Source organism: Candoia aspera, chromosome 2, assembly GCF_035149785.1.
Source record: "Candoia aspera isolate rCanAsp1 chromosome 2, rCanAsp1.hap2, whole genome shotgun sequence".
NCBI classification, from domain to species: Eukaryota; Metazoa; Chordata; class Lepidosauria; order Squamata; family Boidae; genus Candoia; species Candoia aspera.
This window is the reverse complement of record NC_086154.1, coordinates 112,337,762-112,362,997: the sequence shown is the minus strand read 5'-3', so window position 1 is coordinate 112,362,997 and position 25,236 is coordinate 112,337,762. Positions and strand designations below refer to the sequence as shown.

Below are 25,236 nucleotides of genomic sequence, written 5' to 3'. Positions count from 1 at the left end.
GAAAGTTCCTAAGTTCTCCTAATCAGAGGACAGGGAATAGAGAAGAATGAGCTAGAACACACTTATGTGGAAAGAAGTCTATTTAATATTAAACACTCAATGACAATCAAATGTGTAACAGAAATTCATAGATACTTTATTTCCATTAGAATATATCAAGAAGCTATATATAGCTTGGCTGCAAAAATGGGATTTGTTTTAATCTCAGTCACACAAATACTAAACATTTACTTTTGTATTTCGTAGTTCAAGAATGAAAACTTGCAGTTAAACACTGAGCAAGCCATGTGTTCAGGTTATGTTGGTTTATCATCTTAAAAGTCTTATAGGAAAAAAATGATAAAAAGACTTAAATTCTCAGTAGCTTGCTTATTAACTCCTTTGTATTCTGAGATGTCATAACAGTCCTGAATTATTTTTTTAATTAAAAAAACAACAATCTAACCGAACTTTAATTTTTTTCTATGCCACTACAGCTTTCTTTCACCTCATTTTAAAGCAGATCTTCATATTAAGCAGTCTTCAGGATTCTTCGCAGGCTTGTCACATGGTTGTCCTATAATGCAAAAATGTTGGGAAGAGAGAGTCAGATCATGTGAACAGAGGTGTTTTGTTTTGCCACTCCTACTGTCTGTTTGCTGCCCGCTCTATCTTCAAAACTCTCTCGTAAATATACACTTAAAGCCCCTATGTATGTGACAGATAAGGACAAAAATGGTAGCACAATTCACCAATCAGTGCTGTTGGGAAGCTTCATGTATTCCATGGTTCAGGTGCAAGCATGATTAGAGACTGAACAACATCAGTGCTTGGAGGACTGCACCCCTTAAGTCTACAAACCTATGCATAGTTATCTGGGAGTAAGGCCCATAAAACACAATGGAATTTACTTCCGTGTAAACATGCAGAGGCCTGCTTGGTAATTGGCTAGCAGTTCTTAGATGTGCTGAAGCTATGCTGTAAGGGAAATGAATGCTTGGCTGCTTCTTTTATTTGGGTCTATTCTTTAAAAGGAACGACCCTGAAAAAATAGTAAGTCAAGAATAGGTGATTTGTATTTAAATTGAGTTCCATTTAACGAAGCAATGTGAATATTCTTGCCAGTTATATATACCTACTGAGTGTTCCTGACATTGGCCTTTATTTCATTTGCCTCCCAAGTCTGGTATCAGCCAGTAATATATTGCTGTGTGCCATGGCTGCCTGGCAATTCTCCTACGCAGTAGGAAATTATAAACACATACCTCTTAAAGACTTGAAATGCATTGAATGTAACAAGGCGGTTATTAGGTAGTATTTATTGCATTTAATACTCTTTAAAGATATCTAATTCTGGGCAGCACTGCATCCCTACACACAGTTGAAAGAAAATGCCAATCAAGTTAATATCAGGTTAACAATTTTCACGAAATATTCACAAAGATTCCTTTTCACTTTTTGTAAATAAAACACACAACAGTAAGCTTAAAGATTACAGGCAACAGCATTCAAACATGGATGTGGGTAGAGAAAGGAGTACCTGGCATGAGTACCTGCTTAGTTTGACTGAATCCTTGATTTTTAATTTGGCTTTTCATGGGCCGCTCACAACACCAACGCTGTGTGAGGTATGGTAGTCAGCTGCAATTATTCATAAACCCTACACTTCCATCAATCCAATGCTACTGGCTCTCGAGTTACAGAACAAACTGCATTAGAATGCAAGGCAAAGCAAAAAAACTAGAAACATCCTTGACAAAGAAATACTAGCAGTTTATATAAAAACAAAATAGTCCAATATGTGCCTCAAATATTAAGTATTAAAGCAAATGTTTCTGATGCACCAACACAATATGGACTTAATTACAAAATCAGATCAAGTGTTAAAAAAGATAACAAATCCCCTAAAAATAAAAATAGGATAATTAAATTCTATGGTGACTATAATTACAAATATGTTCCCAAGAGGCACACTAAAGGGGATATGAGTCTGCTACAAAATAGCCGATACAAAACAATGTACCTCAAAAGATTTTGCAGGACTACACTGTGTTTTCCTTCAGAAGTTGCTTTAGTATCTCTTCTTACTTGTCTTAGCTCCATCTTCATCTGTACATACTTACGCTGCACTGTTAAACAGTAACAAAAAGCCCTAATCAAAGTTTGAAATGATGCACTTACCTCTGTCTGATCTGAGGTCATATCAGATCAGTTTTAATTGGACTGAGTGTCACCTTCAGATTTAATGTCTTCACTTGTCCCATTGACCTCATTCTTAGCATCGCCTTCCTTGGAGTCCATGCTTGTGTCTTCACTCTGTTTTTCTCGACTACTGGACTTCACACTACTTTTTTTATCATCAGATCCTCTCTTTTCTGCCATGAAAGAAGACATTGACCATGGACTTCACAGTAATCACACACATTTTTTTCTGGTGTGAAGTACATGCTGAGACATCAACTACAGCTGCAGAAGTACATGCTGGGGTAACAGCTAGCTGTAAAACTTGGTGCTAATGTTTACAGTGCCATTTCTTCAGAAAGAACAAATGCTGAGCTCAGGAATGTGGACAGGATAGCAAGGAGGGGAGGCAGTACTGCTTCAGTTAAAACTGCAGGAAGCAGTCATTTGTTTGATAGTTTGTATCAAAGACATGGGCTACCTATATGCCATCCAATCCAACCTGTCAACTTTCAAGGTATTTAGCATAAAAATATATATATGAACCAAACCTTACCACACTTAATTACTTAAATCTAGTTCAGATCAAAGTATTACATGAGACTTTTTTCTAAGAAACAACACCAATAATCTGTGGAACGAATGAGCATATTTGTAAAATGTTACCTTAACTGACTGGTGGCTGAGAGCTCAAAAAGAGTCTGGCATAGCTTAATATGTAGACAAAGCTTCCTGTCCTTTAGGAACATACAGATCTAAGTCTTCAATCTGGCTATTTAAATCAGCCATGCGTATTACTGCCTTAGGCTTAGCAACATTATTTTTATAGATAATAACATGTAGATATACCTTAGCATGCTATTTCTTTTAATAATCAGTAATTCTGGTGACAGGCTTTCCCAGAAGTAGCCATAGGTTCATGTACAGCCCCCAACTGGTAGTGACGACTGCTGCTTCACTGTCTTCCACAGCCCAGCCCATCTGTTTTACCTTTATTTGCCTGCTATGCCCCATCACCTCACCAACAGCTGGGGAGTGTCTCCCTATATGCACCACTGCCAGGAAGAGAGAAAGTAGTCTGTGTAGATGCACCATCAGGCTGATATTTTAATAATCCATGACTGCGGGGAGCAAAAAAAGTAACCTTCAAAGCAGTAATAGGTTTGCTATTTTCATCTTATTGGCAAATCTGTACCTAATTTTCACATGCAAAACAAGTACAAGTTATGGCTTGGCAGACATATTTGAACCAAGATAAAAACTCAATAGGATCTTAAAAAAAAAAACCTGAATTCAGGCAGCCGTCAAAATGTCAGGGACTAATACGAAATACTCTCGCAATGAAGTGTTATTAAGTCAACAGTAAAATTAGTAAAGCCAGAAGCAAGCATGTACTCTTGGCTAAACAATGGCAACAACATTCAGCCCTGTTTCTTATTATAAAGTGCATTCCTATTATGCTCAGTGCAGAGTCCCAAGAAATCAGTTTTCATGAGAGAAATTACTGGATTATTATTCCATTAAAGCAGTATTTCCATAAGAATGCATTTGGTGTATCTGGACTGCACTGCAATTTTTTTAATCACCTGCATATTTTTCTAGCTTGCATGACACACAAAAAAGTTTTTTAATGGCCAAAAGGAACATGCCACTTGTTTGGGACGGATTTATTTACTACCAAAGTAACAAAGACCTGGAAGCAAATAGACGCTGTTTGAATGAAGTTTATGGAAAGACAGAACAATCTGGTTTCACACAGGAGTAAAAAGAAAGTCTAAAGAAGGCTTCAATTCCTGTTGCTAAAAAAACTTAAAATAACTTTATTACACAGGTAACATCCAAAAGTCTTGAGAAAAATGCATACAAAAAGAAACCAGTCTCTAAGGGGACATAATAGACACCTGAAGAAAAACAGCTTCAGAAGTCCAGTTATTGTTGAAACTTTTTTAAAAAGTTGTCTGTTTTGTCATGATAATTGCATGGGTAGGTTGCACTAGCTGACCTTTTTGAAAGTCTTCCATTTTTGCTTTATTAGGAGTCAGATGCAGATCTACTGAGGAACAGCAGTCTTGTGCAGCCAGTCCAGTAAACTTCTGTCATATGTAGATAAAATAGTGTTCAACAGCCCTTCAACAGTGGGCAGAACGTCCTGGAGGTGTTTTAAGGTTGCTTTGAGTTTGGACAAGTGGAAAAGGATTTTTTGGTCACTATATGAGTCAATAACCTCTGGATAAACCTACACTAAGAAAGCTGTCTGTGGTTCTAAAGTATCTATAGTAGCTGTTTAGAATTCCAGATTAACTATTGGTTTTATGACTTTTCTCACGTAGTTTCTACAAAAAGTAGGTGCCATTTGCATTATTTCTTGAGAACAGCTTTTCTGCTTACGAGAACATATATGCTCCAAAGGCAGGGATGCTGTCTGATGAAGTAAGACACGCCAGTACTGTGTTTCATTGGATGTGTTCAAACTGGGGGATAGGAATGAAAATCCTACCACCAAATTAATCAAACCAAAACGAACCCACACATATATACATATAAACACACACATTCATCTCCCCATGACCTCTTTTTTCTGCTTCTATTAGCCTTTGTGATAAAGTGGGATCTCAAATTGCAGGGATGGTGGTGGGGAATAATGATAAAGCTACATTTTTAGATAAGCCAATAAACTGACTTTTGCTTAATGCTTCAGTTCTTCAATTCAAGACTAATGGAAAATTTCTGGGTTCTTTTATCCTCAATATTTTCCACAGAAAGCTGCATACAGTAACATTTACTGAAAGCTACTGCTAGACTTAAATAAAGGAAGTGCAATAAGGACAGACATTCAAACAGCTTAGCATAGCAATGACTAACAAATGCTTGAATAAAGCAATGAGAGGAAATCAATTAGGAAATGCCCCCACAATAAAAACAGTAAGCTGAAAAGAAAAAGGGTGCGTGGAGAGACAGAAGCGGGAAGAAGCCATACATAGGACACACTACTCATATTTAAGAGTAAAGCCCTAGAATTAGGAAGCCCATTAGTCACAGCAGTGATGAACTGTATATTCAGGTAAAAGAAACAAGTTGATTAACACTTCTTAACCCCATTACTAGCTTACTTAATGTTCCATTCCATTAATGCTGTGAACTGCTTTATTAAGTGTGAAGCAGTTGGTTCAAATTCAAGTATTGACGGAATTTGGTGCAAATTCCAAACAAAAATTCACTGTTGATAGGGAGGTGAAGCAGTCAAAGATGCAAGCCCCTAGAGATACCAAGACTACTATTTCTACAGTAAGTACAAGAAAGCCTCATTTATTGTTTCAACTCACCAATATCTTTGCTAAGAGGATCAACTCCTACAAATTTTACAAACTATATTGGCACCATGATACAAAGTCTTCTAATACGGGACCCACATGCAGATAAGGCTCCGCTACCAAACAAAACAAGTGTGGCTGTTGCTTTTGTTCATTATAGATCTGAGAATGTCGGCATTAGTTTCTTTGCAAGATGGAGATTAATACAAAGAAATATGCAACTCCAATTTCAAACTCAGTGGTTCCTGAGACCAGTAACAGACAATTCTATCAAATTATAGCCATTATTAGAATGCTATTATCACAACAGATAATCATTGGGTCCAATCAGTACCAGTACCAGAAGGCAATGCAAAGCCAGAATTACACCCAGTGAAGTAACCTGCTAGGTTTCTGTGCACTACTATCCAAACAAAAGAAGAAAAATATGACGATGCTGTCTCATGGCAGAAAAAGTACCAAAATTCATAGGCTTTTAATGTAATAATTACAAAGCAATTTGTAGACAATGAGTAAATACTACTGATCACAACTAAAGGTTGTAATCTATAGACATTTTCCTGAAAGTCTGCCCAATTTTATTCAGTGGGGTTTATTTACAAGTAGACATGTACAGAATTGCACTGCCAATTACCAAAATACCAAGGAAGACTCTGGTGAACAAAACAATTCAGGGCTAACCGTGAATATATGAACAAGGTGTGGCAAAACAAGAGGCCATTTCTAAATTACTTTGAAAAAAAGCTTGAAAATAGTAAGTAGACCTAACCTCAAGAAAAGACAGAGAAAGCTATCTTGGAGACGAAGTATTAACAAACCTATTTTTGTGGGAGAGTACCTCTTTTCTTTAATAAAAAGCAGTTATACTTTTTTTTAAATTACACTGTACTCTGCTTTAAAATTGCAAGAGTTAATGTTATTTTTGTTTGGAAGAAGTATACACAGGGTGCCTTCAAGAAATGAATAACTGTATAAAGTCTTCACCAGAAGGAAGGCTAACATGTTTGTTAATTTTTATAAAGATCTTACCAGTCCATGCCAAGCAAGACTCTTTGATTAGTCTATTGCACACATTTTAGAGTGCTATGGGCAAGGATGGAAAAACTGATGTGCTGGAAAAAAGCAAGTGAAAGTGCATGAAAAGATAAACCATAACTGTACATGTGCCATGTCAATACAAAAGCTTTTTTTTTAAATACCTCAATCGATGTCAGTACTATTACATTTGTATAAAGGACAAATAATAGCAACACAAGACTCAACTGAATAGATGCACATACTGATGAATATAAATTTGAGGGATGTTGTAAAAGAAAGCTGTCGGCTAGCTAAGAGGCTGCAACATGTGACACTTGCGTTTATCTACCTGCAATCTACGGCTTGTGCAATATGTGGCAGTACTAGGAGTAAGATTAAAAAGTGTCTTAAAGTGTTTGAAGAGTTTATTACAGCAATTCAGAAAAAGTTAAGAGAAAAGACTGTCTGTCCACCTGGAGACGGCATAATTCTGCAGCAAATTTTAATAGCACTGAGACGAACTAACCTTTTTCCTTAGATTTCCTATCTTGTTCTCGTTCTCTGCTTTTGCTTCTGTGCTTGTACGATTTCCGGTCCCGGCTTTTTGACCGTCTTCTGTCCCTGCTGCGTGATCTGTGCTTCCTGTCTGACCTATCATGGCTTCTGCTTCTGCGTCGATCCCGACTTCTAATAATAAAAAAAGTCATTGTACTTAAATATCTATCACAAGAATCTAAAAACTTGATGCATCAAGAGGGCTTAGCAAATTCTTGGAAAACTGGATTCTATTTCTTAGGCCAGTTTTCACCCAAACTTTTGGCTTGGCAATAAACTTCAAAGATTTCCTCATTTTCTATCACTGTAATGTCTTCAGCCACTTCCTAAATAGTTACCTGCTTCGTCTTCTGTCCTTGCTTCTTGACCGTTTATGGTCCCTCGACCGACTACTTCTCCTGTCAGAAGTTCTGCTTGAATGTCTGCTTCGTGATCTGCTTCTCTTTCGTCTTTCCCTATCACGGGCCCTCTCTTTCTCCTTCTCTTCTTCCTCACGTCGTCGCTTTCTTTCCTTTTCTTCCCTTTCACGCTCCCTCTCTCGCTCTTCTCGCTCTAATTTCTCCTTTTTTAAACGATCATCGCGTTCAGGCTCTTCAGTTCTTTTTCTTAATTTTTCCTTGAAAAAGAAAGGAAGTATTCCAAAACTTTACCAGAACAAAATTTGGCTAGTATCTTGATCTTTAATTTTAAAGAAGCAGAGAAGGGCATGGCTTAGATTAAATGAAAATAATGTAACAAGTAGATAAGATGGTAAAATATGGGTTGATATAATGTTGCTTACAAAGCTAAAATTTGTGAATTTAAATGTAACAAGGAAAACTATTTTGCAGAGCAGCACTATCACCATTTTAGCACTGTGCAAGATTGTACAGGAAATATACTCTAAGCAATTGCAAATATTCCATTACCAGATTTCTAACACTAATGAAAATTCAAAGACAAATCAAGAATAAGCTCTATCTCTTTTCAAAATATATTCATTTATTTAGATTTCACAATCAAAGTCTAATATTTACAAAGCCTGCATAAAGTAATCTGTCAACCAAATAAAACGTTGGAATCCTATTAACTAATCACGTAATCCTTTTATGTGAAAAAGTCATAATGCGGATCTTACACATCCAAGGTGCCCAATATTTCTCTCCCTCTCTTTCTCACTCACACACACGCTTGAGATAAAACATAATTTCATATGGAATAGACTGGGCTGAATAGGCTCAAGTCCACAGAACAGTGTGAACCTTTGTTGTAACTTTAGTAAACAGCTACTCCTAAAGAACCAAAAGCTGTATCTGCCCAGTTATTTCTATTGGGTTGGCTTCCACAACCTATGCAGAGTACAATTTACTTTTATGTTCAAAATTTCAAAGCAGTTCCTGACAGTAAGTATTTCAGCTTTTCTAGAATATGAATAAAATGGAATTAACATTTTCTCCTATGAGTACAGTGTATAGAAACACCAATTCTCCTGTTACAAGGCCCCGAGTTTTAATATTCAGAATAGTATATTCTAAAACAATTTATAGAATGGCATTCCTGCACAGATAGCCCTTGACCGACGACCAGTCAGTGACCATTCCACGTTATGGCGGCCCTGAATTAATGGTGGTTATGACCAGTCCTCAGGGTTCCGTGGTCATGTGATCGTGATCTGGGTGCTTGGCAACCCATTTGCACCTACAACCAGTTGCCAATTGCCCCGCGATCACATGACTGCCATTTGCAACCTTCCCTGCCAGCTTCCCCAGAAAGTCATTGAGGAAGCCAGCAGGGAAGGTCACAAGTCGCTGAGGTAAGTCTCCCACACCCTTCCATCCTCCCCCAGCTCCTCTGTGCTTGTATCACACCAGCCACTTGCACACCCCCATGCACCCTCCCTGACCTGCACGGTGCCTCTTGTGAACCCCCTTACACCCTCCCTGACCCATGTGGCACTTCTCGCACACCCTTGCACCCTCACCTCCTTCCCAACCTTTGCACCCCCACCTACCAGCACTTGTGCACACTCTCAATCCATGTGTCGCCTCTTGCACATCCCTTACCCTCCCCACTCCATGCCTCTCACACACCCTACCCTGCATCCCTATGTACCCCCCCCCACTCCCTCCCTCACCCGGCAGCAGCCGCTTACCTGCCTTCAAGCGTGGGACACGCAGCTTCCTGCCGGCTTCTCCACTGACTTTAGTTGTGGGAAACCGGCAGGAAGTTTCCTTGCCTAACGACTGCAGGATTCAGTTAATGATGGCAGATATAGCCATCGCTAAGCAATGTGGTCACAGTTTACAACTGCATCACTTAGTAACGGAAACTCCAGTCTCAATTACTGTTGTAAGTCGAGGAATGAATATATATATATTCATTTCCATCGCTAAGTGGAAATGAATATATATATATATAAGGTGTGATGCAATGATGCAGCTGTAAAGCATATTGGAAATACTAGATATTGGCAGTAGTCACTAGTCAAAACAGAATTTTCACTGAATAACACATTGTTTCGTATACCCATACTCTCTCTCTCAAAGTAACGGAACATACTTTTACGTACTTTAGACTTCTGGTGGGGAAATGGACTGAGCAGCTGTACCTGCAGGTCTAGCGGGCAGAGCTGACAATGCAGCAATTTTTTGGGGGCTCAGGCAGGTTTTCCTGAAGCCCAGAAACGTTCTCCGGATAAAGGAGAACACCTGGAATCATCCCATCTGTCCTCTGGATGGCTGATTGCAGCCAGAAGATCACAAACAGCATTTCGCATTGAATGGTAAGAGCCAGCTGGGAGGCAGGGCTGTCATCATTTTCCAAGCTGTGATGTAGCCTTACAGGGACACTAAGACCGGCCACCCCATTTCTAAATCACTAAATTTATGCTTTTTTTTTTCAGTATGCGTAACCTAAGAGAGGCTTCCTACAGTGAGGAGAAGCTGGCTCTCTTGGTGCTTACTGTTATTTTGGGGATTAGTTTTGTTAAAAAATTCTTTTTTAAGTTCTGGACTTCGTTTTCCTTCCAAACAAAAAGGAGGATTGAGAGTAAACTATTGTCTTCCTGTTACTATTCCTGTATTAAATTTGAGGATATTAGCATTTTCCTACATGTTGAATCAGCTGATTTCAACCTTCAGCTTTCTGTTTCTATTTTCCCATGAGAATTGTCTGCCTATCTCACTCTTGCTTGTGTAAATACATTCCGGAACTTCTCCATATCTTCAACTATCACTGGTTAAGCTCCTGAGGGTGTTAGAATCTACTGCGTGAGACCTGGAAGATTTCGAACAGAAGTTTTCTGACTTCCACCAAGATTTTAAACAGATTTCTTCTGACTTCTACCAAGCTTTTATGCAAGACATTCAAGACATTCAGGACAAATATGAAGTCTAAAATGTGCCATCAGGTTGGGGATGTGCTGGATGAAACTGAGGAATTCAACAGTGATAGAAATGTTTCTTCTAAGAGTGAGATTGGGATTTCTATTGAGATGCTGGATGAAGACTGGATAGTGGAGAAATTTAAGGGAGAGAGAGATCTGCAAGCAGTAAGTGAAATTGACTCCCTGGTGGAATGCCATGAAAAAGAAGGGGTCATTATGTATGGGAGGTCTCCTGAAGAGAGCTGGAATTTTTGAGGGGGGCAGTTGGGCTGTTTGATTTTTTCAAGAGAAAAGCTCTATGCACATTGTGGGGATATGTAAATGCTCTGGTTTATTTTGAAGTGGGATAAGGATTAAAGAATGTTTATCTGGATTGCTTTAAGGGTTCAACTGATGTTATTTGCTTTTAAGGATTTGGATTAAGATTATTAGGGTATAAAAATGTTTATCTGGATGGCTTTAAGGATTTAAGGCTACTGTTTTGAATTGTTTTTGTTTTTTGGGTTTATTAAGATTATTAAAACTGTTGCACTATTAAGTATGATGGCAGACCATTATGTGCTTTTTAGATTGATTTTTATTATAGTAGACAGAAATGTATAGTATAGTAGTAGGAAGGGAATAATTAAATAAGTGTTATCTTTTGGGGGGGAGTTATTTAGGAGGTCTATATGAATTTTTTTCTTAATTTTAATATAAGGGAGAGTAACTGTACTTACTAATTTTTATAATGTGCTAAAGTGGAATGATTTATAGAAATAATGTGGTTTTGGTTTACTATAGAGTAAGAGATTGATTATGGAAATTTTTGTATATTCTTGCTGTTAAAAATCGGAAGCCACACCTTTCTGCAATCTTGAAAAAAAAATTCTCTTGTGTTTTCACACCTTTTTAGTTCTTTTTTGTAACTTTTATCCTTGTCTTGAAACTTAATAAAATTCTTTAATAAAATTTTAAAAAATAATGGAACGTACTTTTAATTCTTCTACTGTAGCTTTAATTTTAGCATAACCCATATGTTGTTTCCCCATCAAGTGATCATCGACTCTGGACTGTGCATCTCCCACAATTAAAAAGGCTCCACAAACTTCACAAACTTCCATTTGCTTTTCCTGGGCTGCAAAACTTTCAATGGTCTGGAAAGAGAAGATATTTATTAATATTTTTATTTATTTATCACATGGCACATTCACACTGCAGTTCAATAGAATAAAAACACAGGAGATAAAATACAAGATATAAAATATAGAATATAAAATTATAGACATATGTCTAGATTACAAATATAATTTTTTGCTTCATTTGTCACAGCCAGGAAATCAGCGAAATCTCCACTATAGGCTCTGTTTTGGCACTCTGTCACTATATATCGGATAGTTTGTTTTTCAGCCCCACAGTCACAGTTCGGTGATGTCATTTTGCCCCACTTATAAAGGACATCAGCACATCTACCATGGCCTGTGCGGATTCTGTTCAATGTCCATATTGCACAGAGCTGATCAAATCCAGATGGTTCTCTGAGATGCAGGGTGAGCTTCAACACTGTGGAGGACAATTTTCTAGCCAATTCTGTTTCCACATATTGTGGATGTTGAAATCATCTTCTACAAGTGATTTAGTAGTTGAAATGGCTGGATGTCTAGATCTCAGCCTATTTTGTTCCAGGCAGGTTACATCACTCAATACTGGCAGCTGGGGGTTATCAATAATCAATAATCTTAATATTTATTAATAAAATGCAGAGATGTTTCAAATTCTTTTAAGCAAAGACTTTAGTTTTTTCATTTCTGTGCTCTAAAACTGTCATGAACACTGATGGTGAGCAGGAGGGGGCCCCTATCCAGGGGGGAAAACGCATGCGTAGTAGTGAGGAGTTGAGCAGCCATTCAAAGAGACACAGATCAGACCCGCCTTGACTTTTAGGGTTTATCTGTATGGGTTTTCTCACTCTTCTTCAGTTTGTTAGGATTTTCTGTCTAGTGTAGCAGTAATAAAACACTAGAGACCTATTCCTCATCTCAGCATGGTTCCTGACTGCTAGGACAAAAACTCTCAATTTGCTATAAAATTATATTACAACAAAACAGGGGAAACCACCATTAATTCAGGGATTCCAAAACGTGATAACTAAAGGCTGGGCATTAGTCTCTCCATATACTTAAAATGGCAAAGAAACTGCAACCGTCAGAACCAGTACCAGCTAAATTCAAGGTCAGTGCTAGTAAGGGTAAATCATTAGCAGACTATCAGGAGACACGGAAGAGAGAAAACGTAGCAATAAGAGCAGAGAAAGAGATGGGATGTTTGTGAAAAGCACTATGATATGGGACAATCCCAGTCCAACTACAGCAAACTGGGCTAGGTTCCTGAGGAGATGCCACAGAAAATCCATTTATAAGACAGTAATTGAAGGGAAAACAGGCGTTGTGTATTTGTGCTGTGAGAAATCTGACATGCTGTAGTGTCTGGAATCTGCACGATTCTACTTCATTGGCCTTATACCAATTTTGAGAATTTAATACTTAACTACTTATAACAACCAAAAGGACCAATCTCAAAAACGTACGTATTATTATTGCAATTAGAAATAGGAAATCCACCCCATGGTTTAAAGAAATGTTGGGATACTGATCTTGGTAAATCCCTACGAGAGATGAATTGAATGGAGTTATGGAGATCGGGTGGATTTGCTTCAGCTTCAGTGTAAGAACTGCAGTGGAAATTTATGCATTGCTGGCACTTGACTCCAGTTAGATTGGCATATATACTGTATATCAGAATTATTCTTCCAAATGTTGGAGAGGTTATTAAAAAAAGCGTTTCTTTCATTTATGGTGGTCATACAATAAAGCTATATCCCTTTGGCATAAACTCTTTGGGGAGATTAGTACTGTTACTAAACAAATAATGGAATGCTTCCCAGAGTTAGGCTTACTACATTTATTTACAGGACCAAATCTCAAGCTTAAAAATAAGGAACTTATTATCTATTTAATTTTAGCAGCTAAAATAATAATTGTCCAACACTGGAAAAGTCTAGATAACATTAACAGCTGAGGTGCAGATTAACAAGGCCTCTGCAATTGCTACATCAGAAAAAATTACAAAGTTAAAATAATAAAACAACAGAGGCAGGAACCACAATTCTATCGAAGTTGGATGGATTTTACTGTTTATCTCAATAGCAATAGACCATAATGTGGTAAATAGGTACATGCACAGTACCGGCTCTTTACTTAGTTCTCAGTGTGTGTGCGCGCGCGCGTGCATTGTATTTTCTACATCTTTTTTCTCTATGTATCTTGGATTTATGTTATTCTGTTTCTTTATAAGGTTTGTTAATCGTAGTTCAATAAAATATATATCAAAAACAAAAAAAATCACAGTCTAAGTCAGGGAAGAAAAACAAGTAAGACGAAGCCATTTGAATTTGGAGAAAAATTCCAGAATATTTTGAAAGGAAATTCTGTTGAATTTGGGATACTAAATCTTGAAACTGATTGCATGGTTTTTTATTTCATCTAAGAATTATTACTCTCTTGACACAGAATTTAATTTTTTATTATTATATTTCTTCACCACCCATCTCGTATTGCGACGACTCTGGGAGATTTACACATGAATAAAAGGATAAAAGGTTCAATATAAAATATAGGTAAAGGGTAAAGGTTTTCCTTGACATTAAATATACATAAATATACAAATATAAAATATAAAATCCAAGACGGTCTTAATAAAATTTTCCGGGGCCACATCAAGGAACCAACCACCCCCATGATTGACTATCCCCCCCCATCCCAAGCAAAGTGGCATAGCCAGGTCTTGACTCTCTTTCTGAAGGCCAGGAGAGTGGGGGTCCGCCTCACCTCTGGGGGTGAATTATTCCAAAGGACGGGGGCCACAGCAGAGAAGGCCCTCTTCCTGGACCCTGCCAATCAGCGATCTCTCATGGACAAGGTCCATAACATGCCCTCTCTGCCTGACCGGGTGGGACGGGTTGATTAATTACTTCTATATGGCTTTTTTTATCTCATGCCCACCCAATAGAGGATACCTATTGCCTTGACATTAGGCTACCAGATTATTTTGCTGGAGCTTATATAAAAATCGTCTGATTTGTGAAGAAAAAAGGTATTTATATGACAGACACACAAAATCATTTTACAAAACCTCGGGGAAAAAAAACTTTACAAAATAGGTAAGATTTGATTTTATCTGATAATGGCTTTTAACCTTAAAGCAAAATAGTTTTTTATAACTCTTACTCACTGAAGTTGTAGATCTGAGCAACTCTCTCTCCTCTTTTAACTGTTCAACAAGTTTCATCATGCCTTGAGCCTCCTCTACTTTTCCTTCAGAACCTAGTTCTTCAATCTATTAGAGAGAGAAAAATACTTTTAGGTCTTAATCTAGATTTCTAAATATTACTTTTATTAAAAGTATAGTTATTAAGGTAATTCTACCTGTTGCAGAAGTACATCAATTTTATCAGTTAAGACTTGAATCTTTTCTTCATTTTTGCCAGTAGGTCCTGCTGCCTGCTAAATATAAAAAAAGTAACAGTAACTAGCTAAAATAAAACAGTCCTTTGCTTTACTGATCCTTATTACATCTATCCCACTGCTAGTTTTAAATATAAAGCTGCCATAAACTGGAAAGAAAAAAAAAGTAATTCTATTTATATCTATTCAGAAGTGGTATGTTCTAGGTTTAATGATCCTGGGTGAGCATAAAGTATTTTAATTGATACTTTCATATTAATCTGTTTCTGATAAATTCAACACAGTTAGAAAGAAGTCATGTGCAGTGCAATAAATCTGAAGTACAATTCTGATATCCATGTAATAAGTAAAATGGACTTTTGTAACTGACTTAATAAATTAAAGGACTTTTCTTAATTATGCTATAGCCCCTAGGCAACTCTATACATAAATCCTACTTTAAAGAATATTTGTGAGAAAAACGTGAATTGGAAAATGCAAAATGGTTAAATATCCATCTTTGTTATACTTACACCTGAGGACTGCTGAGTCTGAGATAATGCTAAACGGGCATGGCCTCTTCGAATTCGACGCTCAACTTCAGCAAGCAAGCTCTGCAAATAACGAAGGAACTCTCTTTCGTAGCCTACTTTCATGAATCGAGAACTCTTCTCATACCTATCAATGTCCAAAATGTATCTGAAGGTTAATAATAAAGATGGTGTATGTATAACCAAAACACACGGCAAATACATAAAAAAAACTATGAGCTATTCAATTTCAATTAAAATTTGATGGTTTTTTTGTACTGAAATTATTCTTTTGAGCTATGCCTATTAGCAACTTCTTAAGCACAATTACACATATACTTACTGTTTTCTTAGGTTTTCATCATGAATCTTTTCACATGGACCTGAAAAAATATGATTATTATTAATAATAGAAAAGTGTTGAAAATACTGTGGAAAACAAAGATTTCAAATTTCAAAAGTTTTTGCCACAAGCAACATTAAATTTTTGGCAGAAACACGTTTAAACAATAATGAAGTTCTAAGGAGTTTTCAAACATTTGGTCATCATATGGGTATTGCTAGAATGATTGTAATCTGATTAAGACTCCATCACTAACACCACAAAAGCACAGAATGTGTTTAAAAGCAAGAGTGAGCATACTCCAAGATAAAATGTTGGATGTTCTAAGCAGGGCTACTGAAAATGATTAAAAATAGAGTAAATTAAATAATCAGAGTAAATTGCAGTGAACATTTCAATATATTTACTCTCACAGAAGCATAAATGGAATTGGTCTAGGTGGATAAGTAGTAGGAGAAGCACCAGGAACAAGTCTTTCCTACCCTTGCAACATTTATTATGAGAATGAAATAAAGCTATAACGGTAGCGAAGAACATGAATATATACAGAAATAGAGAGATTATTTTCCAGTATCTTGATTCTAATATTATACTGGGGCAGCTTTATAATAAATAATATATAAACAACTTCTGAAATAATAAATGTATTAATCAACCAAACTATTTATTAATAAAACAACTGTTTTCAATAATATACTGGTGAATCTGAATATGAATTTATACTCTGATGAATCAAATTGTCCTAACAGCCAGGAACCACGCTGAGACAAGGAACAGGTCTCTAGTGTTTTATTACTGCTACATTAGACAGAAAATCCTAACAAACTGAAGAAGCATGGGAAAAACCCAGACAGATAAACCCCAAAAGTTAAGGCAGGTCTGATCTGTGTCTCTTTGAATGGCTGCTTAACTCCTCAGTACTACACATGCATTTCCCCCCCTGGATAGGGGCCCCCTCCTGCTCACCATCAGTGCTCATGACACAAATATTAAGATTTGGATATAATGTTGTAGCTGTTAAATCTAAAGCATGATTCAAAAAAGTAGGGACAACTCATCAGAACATATTCTACATGGAGGAAGGCTGTGAAAAAAAAAAGAAAGGTTGAAAAGCTAATGCTAAATGGTATTTACAAGAACAAAGAAAGCTGCATTTAGATGCTTTGGTACCTAATAAGCGTATGTTAGAAATAAGCAAACTTCTGAAATTCTAAGTTTAGAATATAATCAACTAAGACCATCTGCATAATTAAAGGTTTTAACCATATTAGTTAAGTGACATTTGAAACATTCTAAAGGCATAGAGAAGTTGCGGCCTAGCATTAAGTTTTAAACCAGTTACTGAATAAAGGGAAAACACACACTCACCCAAGTCAGAACGAGTATTTGTGAATAATTCAGCTGGACAAAACCCACAAAGGTAGTATTTACAAACCTGAAACATAAGAACAGGATCAGAATTCCTTCTTGTCAATATTAAATTTACTCAAATAGTAACTTAACAATGTAGCAGTGCCATTTTTTTTTTTTACAGTGAGGGCAGGTCTAATTTCTAAGGAGACACCATTCCATAGAGGAGGTACTGTTACTGAAGAGCAGCACTTATAAGTCACTGGGCCTTGCTCCTCAAAGAAATGAAAGGCTCCCCAACAGTTCCTTCTGAACATACAAGTCAGATAAGCCAATTCTGGTTGGAAAATGCACTCCAGTGGGTATCTTGATGCCAAACTATGTGAAGTTCTATAGGTGACGGCCAGCATTTTGAATTGCACCCAGAACAAAATGAAGCAAGTGCAGGGCCCAGAGCAGAAATATAATACGCTCCTAGGTCCCAGGTGTGAGAGGATCAAACTGGAAACTCTAACTGTCAACCACCCTTTCCTTGTAACAGCATGCTGGGTGTCTCCTGCAGTATCTCCCTCAACCCACCATTACTGGGATACCCCTAACAATCCCCATCTGCAATACCCAGGGCCCCCAACTTTCCAATCATCATTCAGAGGTTGTGGATGTGCTTGACATCACATTCAGAGTGTGATGTTAAGCACATCCATCCCAGCAGTCTGGCAGTATCATTCAAGTTAACACCTCTTAACTACACCTTATACATGCTCCAACACACATTCTAATCCACCAAAAAACCACAGGAAAAACCACACAGTAACGCACTCTCCCATTAATAAGTCCCATTGGTTTCCACCTTCCTGTTCTGTTATCCCAGGTGAGGCCCACAGACTGGCCAATCCTTTTCTCACTCAGACTGGCCATCCAGTCTAATTCTGCACTTGGTTCCTCTAGAACCATCAGACTCATCAATAACTGCCACTGAAGCAAGCCTTCTATGCACAGTCTCAAAAAAAAAAAAAAAGAGGACAAAGCAACAGACATTACCATCCATTTTCTCTCTTCCCTCTGAGGACTTTTGGCTGATGCAAATGTCTAGAACCCCCAACTCATGAAGATTATCCACTAGTTCCTAGGACTAAAGTAGCAGTCCAAAAGGCAAACAACCCAAAAGTTTGCTTTAATCCAACTATTACCAGCAGCTCTGGTTCTCCAATGAGGGGTCCCTATCTGAGGTCCTAGACTTCCAGGGGCCTTGTTTTCTCTGCCAAATAATCCAAAAGTAATGGTACCTGCTGCATTGTATTAATATTTTTCCAGAGTTGCAATCTAGCAAGCCACATAGCTGAACCAGCAGTCTCACATGCCATCACCATGCCAGTTGAGTCAGATCACAAAACTGGCACTTAACAGTAAGTTGCTTCCACTGTTTCTCCATTCCATAAGCCACTCCCAGCTAAGACCATGAAACAACTATTTGTTCTCTCTGTTCCAAGCCTTCACCTTCCACAAAAAATCCAACTCCTGAGCTCTGGATCTGGGTCCATCCAAGCTGACATGCCCACTAATCAGCTCCAAAGAACCAGATCCCAGATCATTCAAAACACAGCATATCCATTAATATCCTCTTCATCTCCTATCATCACATGACAATAAAATCAAACTCAAAGCACAGACCCTTTCAATCACTAGACATCAAATTTAGGGTAAAAAAGTTGACCATTACATTTTCTATCATAGTTGCCTTGGATATTATTCTTTCAAGTACAGCATTTTTGCTGTTTACTATTATTGTAAATATTTGGGGGGGGGCATGTTTGATGTATATTTTTACTCATGTAAAATAAACTTTTATTCTGTAATAGAAAAAGTAAAGATTTGTGGCTTATAATGTGAGAACTCATATTCACTTCAGGATGAATTCTCCCTGATAAATTGCCTGAAAATAATGGCAAGCCAGAAATTGGCAACAAGCATGAAGCAAAACTTAATAGTCAATAAAAAGAAGAAAAAAGGCTAGATGGGAAAAAGTATGTACCAGAAACAATGAGAAATACACCACAAAGTATTACTATGATATGCCAATGATAGTAGTATCTCTGTAGATTGAGCAGATTGGTAAATTTTGGACACAAGTTATATAGGGAAGACAAGGAAGGGAATTCTGGGCTGGTGTTACTTATTAGGGGTGTGCATGCTTGAACAATGATTTGAAAGAACTCTGGACCTTGCATGAGGACAGCATCATACTACCATTCATTACAGACTTTCATTAAGACTTTTCCCAGGCTTTAATCCACTCATTAAAGCTAATATGATTCTTAAGCAGTACCTTAAAGGTACCCTTTTTCAGGCTTTTCCCGTTCTACCCTGCATAGTCCCAAGATTTAACAAGCAATATCAAGTTACCTAAAAAGCAACACAAATGTACAAAGTCAAAAATGCAAGGATGACTGAAGTACTGTTTGTGAACCAAGTCAATAAACTAATGAGCTACAGTAATAATTTTTGCTTGGCCCCATGGGAACAAATGTAGCTACCTACCGTGGCACACATCAGGTTAGGCTTTCTTTGCCATCTAAAATATTTTTAGAATCTAAAAATACTAAATGGGCAGTGGATATGGTATAAAACTAAAAACAAGACTTTACCATCAACTTTATTTACAAAAATAATTCTGAGCAGGCAGTCTTAACAAATAAAAACAGTAGATGGCTATAGTTTGCTTGGAAGTATATTCATCTACCTGGGGGGGGGGGAAGCAAGTTGGGGTGATAGGGAGTAGAGAAGGAGTAACCGTCATCTTCACCAACATCTTTTCTTGTAACTGTTTTTCATGTGTGAATAGGCAACCCATCCATGACAGCCATTTTGTGAGCAAACATATCCCATACATTCCAAATGGATCCTACTAATGGTATTATTTGATAAGGCTCTTTTTATATTATCTTCAAACCCATTACTGCAAAAACAGTTTAGCTTTCTAAAAATTAGTAACAGTGATAAAGATGATAAACAGCACTATTCATAATGTAATATGCCTGAATGCTGTGTTTTTCTGAAAGTTAGGTTAAGAAGAGACTCTTCTTGCTCTCCCAATGTTTGCCATAAATGATTCCATATGAAGAGAATATACTTTATTCTGTTCTTTAACACAGATAACTAGAAGCTGAGATTACGATGGCTGAACTCAACATGTTGCCATGCATTTATTAGTATATACTTGCATATATTCTAAGTGGCATATAAAACAACAACCCTCTTCTAGGGAAAGCTGTATTTGTCTAATGATAAAACAGCAGCAAATGAACCCAAACAAATATGAAACAGCAGAAAAATAGACTGTAAACATTCAAGGTCCAAAAGCTTGCTGGAAGAATTTAGTTTTCAATTATTGTTAAAATGTTAGACAAATCACACCAGTCTCTTCTTCTATATTGAAAAAAACTACTCGGATGAGGGAGTTGAAAGTCCCCAGATGACACGAAGCTGAGAGGGGTATTATTATTATTCCCAATTTTTATATATAATTCAAGGTGGCAAACACATCTAACACTCCTGCCTATTTTCCCCACAACAACCCTGTGCGGTAGGATGGGCTGAAAGAGAGTGACTGGCTCAAAGTCACCATGGCTTTCATGCTTAAGTAAGGCCTAAAACAGTGATGGAGAACCTTTTGGGCTCAGTGTGCCAAAAATTAGGAAAATGCCTAACGACTTTGCTGGTGCGTCACCTCCCCAAACAACAAGAAGCTTTGCACAAAGCCAGCAAAAGCACGCCCCTTCACTCAAAGGTGCCCCTTCATGCAAATTGCAAGCAGCTTTTCCAAGAACTGGCTTTGCATGAAGGGGAAATAATAATTATTGTTATTATTGCCCCCTCGTGCAAAACCTTCTACAGGAACCGGCTTTGCACAAGAGGGAGCAAGAAGATGGTAAGGTGAGCTGGGGGAGTGGACGGCAGGGCAGCAGGGGCTCGGAAGACTGTGGCTGGGACTGGGCCAGGGCAGCTGCGGCTTCCCGGGACAGGACAAGCAGCCCCAGAGCTGTGCTGCACAGTTCTGGGGCTGCTTGCCATCCCACAAGGCAGGGTGCAGGGCGGCCAAAAAGGCAGAAATGGGGGGGGGGGGGAGACAGGTGGGGGGGGGTGAATTGCAGTACCTTTTGTTCGTTCAGCTCTTTGGTAACTCAAACAGGGAGAATAGTTGTTGCTGGGTGTTGGTGAACGCCAGAGTGCCACCCAAAAGGTTGTGGTATGTCACCTTTGAACACGCATGTCATAGGTTCACCATCACTGGCCTAGAACTCACAATCACCTGGTTTCTAGGCCAGCACTTTAACCAGTACACAAAACCGGCTCCTAACAACACAAATTATTGTTGTTGTTGTTATGATAGGTATTTTTACATCATTTTAATCTTATTACTGGTGGCAGGTCGTTAAGCCACCCAGAGTGAAGTATGACTGGGGTGACATAAGCCAAGTAATCATGTAAATAAATAGGTAAACAAATAACATAAAAGTTAGATGAAACAGTGATGTTTCAAGTGGGCTGAATGAGTAAGATGGAATTTAACAGGGAATAATGTAAGGCCTAAGTATAAGGTAGGAAAAGATGTAAGGCCTAAATATTGGGTGAGGGAGATATGCCTTAGGAGTAGCAGCCGTGAAAGGGATCTGGGTGTCCTTGTCAACCACACATTTAACATGAGCAGGCAGTACAGTGCAGCTGCTAAAAAAGGCAATGCTATCTTGGGGTGCATTAAGAGAAGCACAGAATCTAGATCATATGAGCAAATTGTTCCATTTTACTCTGCCCTGGTCAGATCCCAACTGGATGGTCATCCGTCAGAAATGCTACAGTGGATCCTGCACTGAGCAGGGGGATGGAACATATTTCTTTATTTTTATTGATGTATAGGGCCACCCATCTCACCAATGTGGGTGGCTAACAGAAATTAAAATACAGGTAGTCCTTGAGTTATGACTGTAATTGGGACCAAAATTTCCATCGCTGAACAATGTGATTGTAAAGCATTATGTCATGTGACTGCATCGCTGAGCAACAGCAATCCCCATTGCCATGGTTAACGGATCCCCACCAGTCGTTAGGCGAGGACCCCCCCCCCCGATCCAAGCCATTTCCAGCTTGATTCCTCCCAGCCCCAAGCCTCAGTAAGGTAAGGGACTGCCTCCGCTTTAACTCCCCACACCTACCTATCTCCCCCCTATCTCTGCCCTTTTGGCTGAAGTAGAGGCCAGGAGCCTACAACAGTTTCAGCTGGCTGTCCCTGCCCCCATCCGCTGAATCAGAGAAATGCTACTACAAGAGTTTATGCAAGTATCTCACTGCCTATGAAGTATTTCTACTTTATTGAGCAACAAATAAAGGCAAAAAAGTGGCATATTTCAAGTATTTCATATTGGGTCCATTTGTTTTAGACAATGGGGTTATGATTCCACACACACTTGCTTGGAAATAAGTCTCACTGAACTCAACAGAATTTATCTTTGAGTAGATATGTAGATATGTATGTTTGTCTACGGACAAACGCCGGCTCTTCGGCTTTGAGACGGAGATGAGCACCGCCCCCTAGAGTCGGACACGACTGGACTTAACGTCAAGGGGAACCTTTACCTTTACTAGATATGTATAGGATAGTACTATAAATCCATACCAAAGCAAGGCATCTTATTTTTTCAATGTGGAGTCCTTGGTGCTCTCTGAGCATGGCTGTTTGCTTGCAGATGTGTCATTGCCCAACTAGGTAACATCATCAGTGCAAGTGAGTGTGAGGTTTGTTCCTGTTTTTATACAGTAGCTTGTCCTGCCAGTGTTGGTGGGGGTGTGGTTTTCTCCTCAGTAGTTCCTTGATTAGGGTATTGTTTTCTGCTTGTTTGTCTGGTGTTAATCCCTGCTTATCTGGGTGTTGGTTGCTGGGGATGTGTTCTGGTCTTTTTGTCTCCTTCTCAGCTTTTTAATTGTCTCTTCTGAATGGTGTGTAAATGTGGTTTATCTCTATGTGTCTCTTGATGGCTGATTTGTCTGAATGCCAAGCTTCCCTAGCATTTTTGGATTTAGCTTGGCCTAGGATGCTTAGTTTCCCAGTTAAAACTATGGTTGAGTCTGTCCATGTGTTGTGAGATTAAGGAGTTTTCACCATGTCTTCTGACTGCTAGTTGGTGTCCATGGATGCGCTCTGCTAGTCTTCTGCCTGTCTGTCCTACATACAATATATTCTCAAATAAATTCATGGCTCATCATTTCTGAAGTGAAATAAGTTACCATTTGTCTGTTATCTTAAGGAACTTCAATACATTTATTCCATGGCAGGCCTATAACCCAGTTTTTATGAGCATCTCAAATTCAGAAACATTTTCCCTAATTCAAAGGAGTCGCCTGAGAATTTTCTGAGGTAATGTCATGATGGCATAATGGCTGGAGAGAAAATGCATGTGCTCCTCCTTGATGTCTTTGAAAATGTTTACATTATTCTGGCCTTCTGTTAGATTACTGATTTATTTTATCTTTCTTATTCTTCTTGCTTAACTATAATAGATTTTTCTCCCACTTTGGCTATGTTAAACGTTTTATCATTCTATGTCCCTCTAGTTCCCTGCAGATCATATAGTTCTGTTCTGAACTAGAAATGTTCAGAACAGAACTATATGAAATGTAGAATAAATACACGCAGAATAATAAAGATTTACGATTATGAAATAGCATTCCCTCAATATAAGAAAAGAGTTAGGGTTGAAGTCCTGACTCGCACACTTCAAAGGCTTCACTCCCTTTCCGCGTGTACCGACCTCTCCACCCCACGTTCTCAGGCGCCACATCTCCAGACATAAAGTAATTCAGCGCTCGCTTCCACCATCGCGCCTCCACATTTTGTGCTTGTAGTGCGCGATGGGCCAACGTTGCCTGGCTTGTCCTTCATCTTCAAGGCCACGATGTATAACCCCATCGTCTTTTGCAGAGCCCTTCGAGTTTTCCTACCCATTACATCTTTCTCCCCTCCAGAGGCCTAAACCCCTCCAACCCGCGCAATCGCCTTCTTCCACGAAACATTTCACAGTCAAAACGGGTTCGGCTCCTCGTCCCTCCTATCTTAGGCTGCCGAGGCAAACCCATTCTTCGGACTACGCCGCAATTTCTCTTTCCCACCAACACCCGAAGCACGCGAAAACGGCTGAGAGCGGGTAGGCCCGACACGACAGTGCAGGCCCAGGCTCAGCAACACTCACGCTTTCATGGTCCCACCGCACGTTACTGCGCTTTTCATCTGGGGCGAGGTTTCTGTCCCGGCCCATAAGCTCGTCCAAAAGCTGGGCTGCCGAAATCATGGTGCCTGTCCGCCACCAGCCCAACTATTGCCGCCTCGATTGCTTCTCCTCCCCAACAAAACGCTGCAGCCGCGCCGCCGCGAGTTACAGAGACAAAATGGCGTCACCGCCGAACCCGGGCGTTTCCCACAATGCACTGCGCTCGCCGCGTAATCGCCCCGGGGCTTGTTGTCAAGGGCCCGCGAGGCGTCTGTGCACCAGTCGTTGTCGCTATGGAACGGGTGTGGCAGGGCCTCTGTTACCTTGCCTCCTCATCTGCAGGACAGGAAGAAACCGGCAGCTATTCACCATGCCACAGATTTAACCAAACAAGTTCTCTGCAGGGTCTTGTAACACAGCTTAAATATTGCAAACATTTTAATGCTGACTACTCATACCCTTCATTAAGACCTGCCTATATTTGCGGATTTTCGTATTATTTAGAAATTCAAATCTTGTATTTCAAAACTTTACCAGGAGCTTGAAGAATACCCAGCGTTGCTTTCGTCCTTTGCATCGCATGTTCTTCAAATCTTTATAGAAAAATCCCACATGATTCACACAAAACTTAAAATGATTCTCCCATAGGATCATTAGGGCTCCATCTAGAAGACTTCTAAATAAGAAGGGGGACATAGTTATAGCTAAATTGATTATTAGCATCACCACCCCATAAATTGTTAAAGCAAAAGTTTGACAAGAAAGAATTATATGCCAGAATCTGAACACACCAGGCTATTGACTTACAGTCAGTTTTTTAAATCATAGGAGGCTGACTTCTAAAAAAGTGTGCTATTGCCCTGTCT

General features: G+C 38.8%; 1 protein-coding gene across 8 annotated transcripts; it reads right to left on the bottom strand.

Annotated features, from left to right (window-relative positions):
* Positions 1–111: 111 nt before the first annotated feature.
* Positions 112–24,568, bottom strand: LUC7L3 (LUC7 like 3 pre-mRNA splicing factor). Of its 8 annotated transcripts, XM_063293246.1 has the most exons (12): positions 24,353–24,567; positions 17,130–17,196; positions 15,762–15,801; positions 15,422–15,587; positions 14,871–14,948; positions 14,677–14,781; positions 11,382–11,543; positions 7,382–7,659; positions 7,015–7,175; positions 2,214–2,354; positions 2,003–2,108; positions 112–556 (listed from the first exon to the last, which is right to left on the bottom strand). In XM_063293246.1, the coding sequence occupies exons 1-12, from the start codon at positions 24,449–24,451 to the stop codon at positions 544–546; spliced, it is 1,416 nt and encodes a 471-aa protein (XP_063149316.1). In that variant the 5' UTR covers positions 24,452–24,567; the 3' UTR covers positions 112–543. The 8 variants fall into 8 exon arrangements, with proteins under 8 accessions (XP_063149316.1, XP_063149313.1, XP_063149318.1 ...); XM_063293243.1 differs by having other exon boundaries at positions 112–2,108; positions 14,871–14,945; positions 24,353–24,568; XM_063293248.1 differs by lacking the exon at positions 2,003–2,108 and having other exon boundaries at positions 2,161–2,354.
* Positions 24,569–25,236: the final 668 nt, after the last annotated feature.